Source organism: Limulus polyphemus, unplaced genomic scaffold (genome assembly GCF_000517525.1).
Source record: "Limulus polyphemus unplaced genomic scaffold, Limulus_polyphemus-2.1.2 Scaffold735, whole genome shotgun sequence".
NCBI classification, from domain to species: Eukaryota; Metazoa; Arthropoda; class Merostomata; order Xiphosura; family Limulidae; genus Limulus; species Limulus polyphemus.
The window spans coordinates 199673-211378 of record NW_013666345.1 but is presented as its reverse complement, the minus strand read 5'-3'; the positions used below and the strand labels follow the sequence as shown (position 1 = coordinate 211378).

General features: G+C 30.8%; 1 protein-coding gene across 1 annotated transcript in view; it reads left to right on the top strand.

Moving 5' to 3' along the window:
• Positions 1 to 11706, top strand: part of LOC106460247 (CCR4-NOT transcription complex subunit 1-like) — a 40538-nt gene that overhangs the window by 10772 nt on the left and 18060 nt on the right. The window contains exons 8-12 of the mRNA XM_013919932.2: positions 1779 to 1898; positions 2814 to 3008; positions 4488 to 4745; positions 5473 to 5571; positions 7604 to 7671. Of these exons, the coding sequence (XP_013775386.2) occupies positions 1779 to 1898; positions 2814 to 3008; positions 4488 to 4745; positions 5473 to 5571; positions 7604 to 7671 (740 nt within the window). The remainder of the gene's footprint in view (positions 1 to 1778; positions 1899 to 2813; positions 3009 to 4487; positions 4746 to 5472; positions 5572 to 7603; positions 7672 to 11706) is intronic.

Genomic DNA, 11706 nt, shown 5'->3' with positions numbered 1-11706 from the left:
ACACACACACACACACACACACACACACACACACACACACACACACTCTCTCTCTCTCTCTCTCTCTCTCTCTCTCTCTCTCTCTCTCTCTCTCTCTCTCTCTCTTAAGGAATTGTTTCTGAGCCTAATACAGCACTTGTAGCTCTATAGGAAAAAGTCAATGCTAGGCAGTCACTGTTTCTCAGTCTCCATTGTCATGGTATGATGTAATTTTTTATCTCAATCAGCCTTGAGAAGCTGAAAGCTATAGTGATCTAAACACTTAATGAAAGCTCTTTCTCTATTCTTTTAAACTATATAAGTTAGTGTGGTCTCTAATTCAATAGATATTTGCAGATAGATCAGAATACTTGATGAAAACTTAGCTTGGTAATATTTTGCTAGAAGAAAAATATTTGTAGAAAAACTTGTGCCACATGATTACAGTCTTGTATTTTTTTTTTTTAAAGCATTAAAAAAAAAGAAATGTGAAATTCATGTATGTATGTAAATCAACATATATAACAAGTTTTAAACTTATTGTGTGGGTGTGTCTCGTGTATGTATGTATGATTAACAGTTTAAGAAACCTGAAACCTGTTTTGTTGTATGTCTGTGACTGAATACACTGAAACTGCTTGTGGCATTTTTGAATTAAAACATGAAATTTAGTTTTATAAGGTAAAATCTGTTGAAGTTTTACAATACTATAGGAAGAAATGAAAAGTCTGTAATTAAAATCTGATCTTTTTAATTGTTTCTTAAAAAATGTATCGCAATGAATTTGAAGCCATTAAATTTTCTAAACTATGAATTTGTATCTCATTTAAAAATAATGTATTTATTTGCAGAAGCCACATAAGCTATAGACAGTTCATCTCAGGCTTAAAACTATTTCATCTAGTAGAATTAATTTTTCAATTTAATAATGATAATAATAATAAATTAAATAAAAAATAACAAGCAAATCATCAGGTTAGGTTAGAACTTGCAGTTGAATTTTGTTGAACAGTATGTTTAACCAAAGTGACTACTATCCTGTAATTCATTTAGTTTTCTTTTTAAATTTATAGTTAAAGTTTGACTCATCATTTTGCAAAAAAATGATTAAATTTATTAGTTTTTTTTTTTTCAAATTATTGAGCTCACTTTAGAGGTATACTTGGCTTTCTCACATTTTTATTTTAAATAGCAACTATTTTTTTTTTTTCTTAACTAGGATTTTTTTTTTGGAATTTATAACAACATACTAACCTTTCCATATTGAACTATTATTATTGTTTTGGTAATATCTATCACATAAATACAAATAAAATACAGTTAAACAGCTGATCATCTACATTTATTATATCCATCATGCTTAAGCATATCAGACATGTTAAGGCACTGATTTTGACACATTTGTAAGTGTTCTCAATAAAATATCACAATTTTGATTTGCAAAATTCTGTAACTGATAGCCATGGAAAAGAAAAAAAAATGGTTATATTAGCAATCAACAGCATGAACATTTGTAAGTTGTACTTGCATTAACATTTTGCGAGTTCCACTATAAACCTAATGTATTTCAGAGTAGATACATGTGTACATTTTTGTTCCATATCCAAATATTATTGAGAGGAAAATCACATCCATAAATGTATTTATACTCTATGTGAGAGAAGTAATTTCATATTATTCAATAAAGTATTCTATGTATGTAAAGGTCATACCACCACCAATTGTTGATTAATTCAATAAAAAAAAAAAGGTTTTTATAGGTAGAAATCTCTCCTATAAAAGTGATTGTACACTTTTAGGCAGGAGGAGTTGCACCTAAAGAGATGGCTGTGTATGAAGAATTTGCTCGCTGTATTCCTGATTTTCTTCCTAGCCATGAAAGGAATTTACTTTTGGCATATATATCGAATCCACTTCAAGTACGTTTATATAATTATTTAGTGAAATAGGTTTAAAACTCTTAACAACATAAATCTCTATGTTTATCAATATTTTGTTCTAGTAAATCAAGGCTTATGAAAATGCAGAAGAAAGCCCTATGTGTAAGCTAAACCTTTTGAAATTATATTTTTGGAGATCATTGGATGCTAGAATGTATTTTCAAGAAAAAATCTTAAAACCCTGCTAACTAAACTCAAGTGAGATAGCTGGCTGTAGAAAAAAAACAAAACAAAAAACTGATATTCATTCGTTATTTATACAAACCAAATTGAATTACAGCTAATAGTATTATTTCATGGGCTATAAAGATGGAAATAACATTTAACAGTATTACACCAAATTAAAGAGCATACATGTTTCATAAATGTTACCATTTAACATTTGTTTCAATAATATGAGTTAGAATCTTTCTCAGTGATAGAATATTAAACCTCCCTGTTTGTGTTGTTAAAGTTATCAAAAATTGCTATAAAATTAATACTGTTGTCTAATCTTTGTTATTGTAGACAAGTCCTAAAATTGCTGTTATGAATCTACTATATCATTCTAGAGATGCTGTAACTAAATAAAAATAAAATTCACATAATAAATATTGGTAGTACATTATATGAAACACAAAAAATAGTTACCTTAAGAGGTGACTATCACAGATAACCCTTGTGTAGCATTGTACAAATATCCAAAGTAGAACAAACTTTGAACACCTGTAATTATTTATTTTATTCAACTTTAGAAAGGTGAAAGCATTTTGATCTTTCATGGATAATGAATTTTCTATTTTATTTTTAGAAGTTAAGTGTTACCTAACTTACTACACATGCACAGCTGTATATTAAGCATCTTTTTAATACTGAATGTTTCCAACAGTTTTTTTTTCTTCTTCTCAGACACAGGTTAGTCAACTTTTCTATACTGATGACATCAAACATATCTGTGAAAAGGTGATAGCTGAGCTTGATCGCTACGTTCAGGGTTTGATGGCTATTCCAGCAAGTCAACAAGCTGCAGCCCTTTATAGTCTGAGAGAAGAAGTGTTTCTGCTTCGAAGTTCAAGAGACAAGACTACTGCTCTTTCTCTCATCCAGAAGGTGGTCACCCATTTCATTAAATATACTTACAAGCTTTAATTATTTGTGTATTAAGTATAGAATATGAAAATGCCCATTAGGTACAGTTGTATTCCCATGTGTATTGAATGTTAATTTTTAACAACTACTTGCACTATTTTGTGGGGGGGGGGGGGTATATTAACTGAACAAAAAATTCTGTTGACATTTTTAAAATTTATATCTGACAATTTTATAAGCTATGTCAAATTTGATGTATCGTAGCATCTTTCATTTAAAAAGAAAAATTACTTGTGGTCAGACTATATCTTGAGTCACACTTTTTTTTTCTCGGGGTTAAAAATAAGCAAAACATTATTGCATCATTCTCATCCTCAATTGTAATATTGTGTCATTGTTGGGATCCTACCTTTGTGATGCTTTGAACCGAATTGTCATCCTGGTCGTTGGTGGAGGTTTGAACCTGTTGTGCATCACCTTCTATAGCTGCTCTTTGCATTGTATGTGCAAGTAGCTATGAAATATCTTGTGTATAGAATGGTTTTTATACAAATTTGTCTAACCCAGGTTCAAAGCTGGAAGCAGGCAGAACTTTGGCAATCTGCTTATTTGGTGCATCACAGGAAACTAATTCTGGTACTGTCCATGACAAATTTTTTGGTGAGTGATCTCTGACCTTTCTATGTATAATTTGGTATAAGAGTCCAGAGAAGGATTATTCACTAATGGTGTGTCAATGATGGTATTCTGGCATAGTAGTCTGTAGTCTGTATATTGTCTTGCTTTTGTGGTACTTGGATGATCTGTTACTTGTGCATCCATCTCAAAGGACTTGCCTTGTCAGGTCAAATCTGTGGAAGAAATTATATTATATTTTAGAAATAAGTGCATTTTGTTTCACTTATCACTGTGTTCTTAAATATTTTATGCTTAATTAATAGTCAGTTTGCCTAAATTTCTGGCAGGTCCTGAAACTCAAAATAAGTATAGTCATTAGGTAACCTTTATTTCATGTTATAAATATGCAGTTTTGCCAGTTGAACTCCATAGCAAATGTAGTTATCTTTCAGTATACCTGGAAAAAATCTTAACTGTATACAACTAATACAAGCATCCAGTTTCTTAACACACAAATCATTTATATAATGCTTATGCTGGAAACTAATACTATTTTGCAGACTTGTGATGTTTTTGTCAAAAATCAGTGTTGACCTTTAACCTTAGCTCAGGGTCAATAAAAGCAATAGAAAAAAAATGGCAACATCATTTTTCCTGTGACTAAGACCCTACAGAATGCACTTATAATGGTTGCCAAAAATTATCATGTAATAACACTAGAAAAAATCTTTCACATTACCCCCCCCCCCCTCCTCCTTTTGTAAAGTCAGAAACCAAATTTAACTACTGACACAGCTGGATATGAAAAAAATATTGATTTTCAGTTCTGTTATATCACAAACATTTGTTTTGTTTAAATAAAAATTTGTCATTTATTTCCAGACTGTAGACAGCTTTCTAAAAGGAATGACTCAACATCCCTCTCTTTCTGAAACTGCTAATTATTATCGTGATGGTCATCTGCTTGTTTTGAAAGCACTCGTTTACCACAGGACATTTGGTATTCAGTGGACTGTCAAAAATGTTACTCAAGCACTGATTAGATGCCATGAAAACTACAGTTTCAACTTTGAAGGCTTAGATTGTCTTATCCAAAACCACTTGGTCAATGTGCCTGTTTATGATCTACATCTTGCACAGGTAAACAGTAGATTAAGAACATCAGATTTTAATTTACTGTAAATTTGGAAAAAACATATTTGAAACTATTTGTTTTTTTTAAATGGGAATACTTTGATACATTTAAGATTTTTTTTGATTTTTTTTATAAACTCAAACATTAGTTTAGTGAGGAACTTAGTGATTGATTAATTCAATAATACAATAAAATCAACTTTTATAGTGGAGAAATTCTAATTTTAATTATTACAATGTTTTGTCCCATAGTATTAGGTCAAAATCAGATACAAGCTGTTTTACTGAATACAACTTTTATCTGAGAGAAGAACATTACAGGCTCTTAATAATGAGTAGAAAGTTTGTAGGTGTTTTGAATTAATTTTCTTTTAGTTAAATGAAGTAGATAACATAGATAAAGTTGGTGTTCCTGAATATTTGTCTAGCATTGGCTTTGACTTTTACCATTAGTGCAGTGAACATAATTTCTGTTTGAATCAGTTAATTTTAGTTCCAAAATTTTACCAATTCTTGTTTTGAACATTTTAAAATTGTTATAAAAAAAACATTAAAGAATGGAAGTTAAAAATCATTTTTAATTGCATAAATTTCATATGTATCACAATGAGTAAAACAGTTTCTAATACCATACTAGTGAGTATCCAGATCTTTTGAACAAGCTACCTGGTGTCTATTTTTTAAATTGGGAAAATAGCAGAGCTTTTCTTTGAAGTATTCTATTTTTATTTAGACAATGGAAGGTGGATTGAGCTACCATGCTGTGGCATTTGCTATGCAACTAGTAAAACATTATATTGTGGATAAATATCATGATGGATTATTTTCAATGGTAAGTGTTGTTTAAGAAGTAAATGCAGTTATAATAATTTACATGGTCTTAAAGACAATAATAATATATATGTATAACTTGTATCATCATTACTAGCTCAATGCTATTTCCATTAATAAGAGTACAACAGCATTTTGGTTAAACATTGTTTATGAAATACTGCTTTTTGAAGAGATCTTTCTCTAATACCAGATCTCATCAGGCTGATAGGATTTCAAAATTCAGTTTTAAACAAAACTAGCTGATGGTACTCATTAAGGAAACACAAACATTATATAAAGAACTGTTAGATAATGTTCCCCTCCTTTTGTTATTAAATCCCTAATGATCTCATTTTCTTTAAAATTCAAAGCCAAAAGTCTATTCCAAAAAAAAAGAGGCCATTTTCAGGAGGTGTTTTTACTCTCATTTTTGGGCAAAAAAACAATAAGCCATTGTACAATGTTGGACAGTTTACTGTTACCATACCAAGAATTGTGGATATTGAGCCAGCCAATGCTAGATGATTATGTAATAAAATATTTTGATCCTATTTTTGGTTTTTGTTACACCTGTCTTAGTAGCATATAAGCTTGCTAGGAGCACACAAACTTTGAAATGTGTATATAAGTTTGAGTATAATACAAAATATAACTACTCATATTAAATATAGATGATGTGAAAAGTATAATTGTGTGTATTTCTGTAAAGCAAGTGTGGGTGAAGGTTTATTTATTTTTTTATACATACAGTAATGGAATGATCCAAGCAATACACATAAAGGAGTCAAACAGCATGTAACAGCACCTAGGTACAAAACCATTAACACAGAAAATACAAAGAAGCCCAATCTGTACTGTACATTACTAAGTTATGCGAGGTCTTTGCTTAAAACATGGTTTATCAATTCACAATTGTATAATATTATTTAACATGTCCTGCATTATATCCCATAATTCAGCAATGCTGTTTGGTCACCCTTTGACCTTTCCAGCTTTTACATACACTCATACAACTTTAATATTTAAACTTTGTGTAAGCCAAACCATGGTTTTGAGTTTTCCATAAGCCTCTTTGTAGTCAATATATGGTTTCATTTTGTTGCTGGTAGATGAATCACCACCCAATGGGTCATATTCCTGAGGGAATGACATGATGGATTAGACTGTGTGTGTACTTGTCAGCAGTGAATATGCAATCAATTTTGTGTAATAACTAACACTGTTAGCTGAGATGCAGTCCAGGCCTGTATTGATGCTTCATAAATGTTGTTCATCAACTGTGATTTTATTCTCTTCTCCACTATTAAACAAACTGTTTTGTTTGTCACCAAATAATGTAATTTTGAATTTATGAGTAAAGATGACACATCTACAGTTTTGCTTATTCCACTGTTTAAGGTCTAATACCCATTTCAACCTTTTGATTTACTTGCATCTTATCAGTAGTGGTTTTTCAGCAGCTACAAGTCCACTGAAACCATTTGGTGCTAAAATATTTCTTACTGTTCAGAAGGTAACGTTCTCACTTGTACTTACAGCTTAGTCGTTGGCCAAGTCTGTACTTGACCATCTTCTGTCTCATTAAAAAACGCACATAAGATGCTTAACATGATGTTAGGAAAGTTTTGGTTCTCTACACTGACAACTTTTATTATCAGTACTAGTTTCGCTTGTTTATTCAGTCTTTCGTAAAGCTTGTACTGGAGTTTTGCATGGAGTAAACTTTGCAAGTAAGCTTTGATTTCTACATGCTTTTCACCCAGTATTTGTCCTAGGAACCATGATTGGAATCTCTCACTACTACTCAGCATAAAATGACTGCTTGAATTTTTTAGGCGTTTTACTGGTGTGGAACTTTCTGATTGATTCAGTGACAATTGCTCACAGATGGCTTTTCTGGTGCATTTAATTCTCACAAATTAAAGGGATGTCATATACCTTAAGTTTTGCCTTCTACACTTTTTCTCATTATTTTCATAAATATTTCCATTACTGTAACTGTCAATCAGGATTTAGCAAATTTTATGTAACTGTATTTGGTAATTTTGCAGGGTGATCTTCATAATACAATGGAATTACTTGTTCACATTGCTACTTATTCAAGACAACCACCAGAAGGGTAAGTATTCAATAGTTGTTGTAAATTAGATTAGTTTAATATACAGTTGCTTATTGTTTTGTGTTGTTGATTAGTGTGATGTAATAATTTGCCATTCTTAACAGACACCAGTTTTAGTATTAAAAGGCAGCCATAATAGGCTCTTAAGAAATTCTTACGTAAAGTAGGCTAAAGATATAAATTGGAACTAAGGAAATAGATTAATGAAGTTAATTGTGTATAATAAACTGAATACAAATACGTAATGTCAGTAAATTTAATACTCAAACTTTGTTTGACATGGATTATTTTTGGCTGATTCTTCATGATTTAATAGTATAATGTTATTTTGATTTTAGTAGTTATGTAATTGCTCAGTTTTAGTTGAGTTTGGTCTATCTCTTGCGGTAATTGGAGTTTGGGGAAGAAAAGAAAGTTTATAGCAACCAGAAATTTAGGCATGAGTATTCAAAATGTTCAATATTTTATCATTCTCAAAGGGTATGAATTATACAACATGTACATCTTGTGTTTGTGATTCTCCATTGCTCACGGAGGTGAAAATGATAATAAAAAAAAGTCTCAACACAACTGAACCCCACCAAAATTCTTCAAGGACATCTGGAATTAATAAATCTGGAACTGTTTTTTTGTTTTGTAAAACCTGATACTAAATCAGAAAATGATCTGATTATAGCAGAATGTTTATTCACCTCCTTTGTTGTGGAATACAATTTTCCTTTGGTGTCAGATCATGCTTCAAAAAAGTTTTACCAAAATGTTTCTGGATTCGGAAATCGCTAAAAGATATGGATGCTCTAGAACCAAAACCTCTGCAATAGTTCGAGAAATGGCCAGCAGTGCAACTGAGCAAACCGAGTATCATTAAAACAGGGCTTTCAACCTGTCCACTGATGGCAGTATTGATGTTGACAGTAAACTCTAACCTATTGTAGTGACAATCTTTGAAAAGGAAACTGTAGTAAATGCTTTACTTTATAATCCCAAGTTAATGGAAAATCAACTAACGGGAATATTGCAAGACTCATTCAAGAAGAACTAGCCTCAAAGTCCTTAAAGTGAGAAAATTGTGTATCATTAGCTGTTGACAGCACAAATAAATAATATATCACCTCCTTCATTTGGCAGCAGAAAAAGCAGCAAAGAAGTTGCAATATCAGTTTGATGAAATTCTTGTTCACATTGATTACTATTTGAACAAGAGTGCAAATAGGAAACAAGATCTTAGAGAATTCCAGAATCTGCGATGTGAAGACTCAAACTATTCTGAAGCGCATATATATATATATATATATATATATTCATATGCTTCCTGTCTTTTGGAAAATGCTTCTACAGGTTAATTGAACAATGGAGATTTTTAAGGCAAAAAAATTGCAGCCAAAAATTATAAAAAAAAAAAAATAATAAAATAAAATAAAATAAAAAAAAGATGAAGAGAAATATAAAAAATCCATGTTAAGGCAAAGTCTGTTTTATGCAGATCAGTGGAGAAAGAGTAAGTGTTTAGAAAAAAAAATCGAAGCAGAGGCAGTCTGTCAATGTGTTCTCTGGGCAAGGATCTGGATCTTTTGTAGATGGTTTCTCTAAGAATGTTGCCTACAAAATTGCAAAGGCAATTGAGAAGATGCAGGACACACCTGACATATCACCAGGAAACATTTGTGAGAAGAAAGACTTTACAAGTTACTTACATCAAGTAGATGTATTGTATGTGTATTATTTCTGAACAATTGTATTCAAATCTTTGACATATATCATTTGAAACTAGTCTAAGGACCCACTCATCCATTGCTTGTGGAGAATCCTGTTTCCTATATTCAAAGACTTGTTTAGCAGACTTGTGACACTACATGCAATTTTGAATTGTGCAAATGTTCTGGATTTGAATTTCAAAGACAGAAAACTAAGTTCTCATTTCTTTAAACTGAAATTATGATGTTAAGCCTTTCCTTACGAAGTTTAACAAAGGAAGCCAGCTCTTTCTATCAAAATGTAAGAAATTACTATGAAATTGCATTGGAATATATAAAGGGCAAGTTTTTACTTCAGGACACAACTTTGAAACATGTGAAAGTAGCAGACATATCTATCAGAAACAATTGTTTTTTGGAATTGGTAGAGTACTTTGTTGGAAAATTCAAGGAATGCACCTTAGGACAAGTACAATGAATTGTATTCAGCAGCAATTTCTCACCTAACAGGCTGATCCATTGACTGGTGTAGATCTCAATAAGCCAGCAAACAAGTGTTGGTATAATATTGAAAATATGAATGATGAGCTGGTTAACTTTAAATATGGTAAACTCTCTGAAATAATGAAGTCTATCCTTGTAATACCACACAGCAATGCAGGTTTGACAGGGATTTCTCACTTGTTTGCAAAAATAGGACAGTCTTTTGAGGATCAATATCAAACTTCATCTAAAAATTAGTGCTGATTTTAGAAGTTGGAATTCTCATGTTGTCTAAGTACAAGTACTGAATTTTAATATAGGTTTCCCATTTTTAAATGTTAATTTCCCTTTGAAATTTGATGAAAAAAATACTTAACTATTTAATCAAAAGTTGAAACATTTGTTATTAACTTTTATTTTCATATCAATCACATTAATAAAATTAAATATATAAGCTTCGAAATTAATAGATTATAAAGGTCAAGCTTTCTTAAGGGTCTAATTTGATGTTGCCTGTGTTCTGAGGCAAATTTCTCTGAATACGTACAATACACAAACATATGATAATTTCTAAATGATAGACGATGGACATAACACAAACTCAACATATATATGTTTGGAAAGCTAAGTTTTCATCAAACCAAGGAAATAAACAATGTTGGTGTGTTAAAAAGTAGAATGTCGCCAGCAGACAAATTTAATTTCAAACAAATAACTCAAATACAAATTGTAAATATCACTCAAACCTTTATCGTGATTAATTAGAAAACATTTAAGTTTTGAAAATTTATTAGATGATTGGCCCATTACTTTTTCACATATAAAACATATATAAAGTAATATGTTGCTGTAATCATGTTTCCCTTTACAGTTGTTTATTTTCAAGATAATAATTAAACATTTTTGAATAGATAAATAAAAAATCTTAGTCTAAAATATATCCAGGAAGTATATATAATTTGATTTGATCATACCTCGAACACAGGGTATCAAAAGATATTTTGGGTATGTCCACTTGGACCTTGTAATAAAATTAGTTTTTTTTAAGTATATGATCTTCTTTACATTTATCTAGTATAGATATCAAATTATCTCATTTTATTATATTGTTATACACAACAGCCAAGACACATGTTGTTATCAATAACTGAAAGGGTAAGAGTAAATTGCATTATTCAATAATAATCACTGAACATGAAATTGCGTGAACTCCTTTACGTGTTCTTCTTTACTTCAGTTTTGCATCTGAGGGGAATGTATAGAGTGCATAATTCTTTTCCTGCCATATTTGGTTTCCACCATGTGCATATGATTAAGGTAGGGTGGATTAGAAATGTATTAGTCACAATCAACTCATTTTCCTGCAAGAAAAGTCCTCTAAAGTGGATAACATAACAGGTGCATATTTCTTTAACTGTATAACTAACATTCAAATGGTGAGTGATAGTTTTAGGTTTAAATGACTGATAAATTACAAAGCTAAATCTGTGAGCAATAATTAGGGGTCTATTTATAAAAACAGATAATTGGGGGACATGGTGAGATGCATGTAAAGGAGTTCACAGAATGGGTATAGGAGATCACCATTTTAATTCAACTCCTTATATATGCTTTGCACTTCTTAATATAATGCCACATTATAATAAAAGCTTGCTTTTATGATCTATGGAATAGTCTAATACAGAATGACTTATTAGCCTACTATAGCTGGATTTACTGTAGAAATGTAAAGGGGATCATATTTAATTTCTACATCTGTCTTTGCTAATATACAGAGGTGGTATGCATTTCAATGATTGTTTACCATCCATTCTGAAAAATACAAATATGAAACCAGACAGCAGCTGATATATTACCA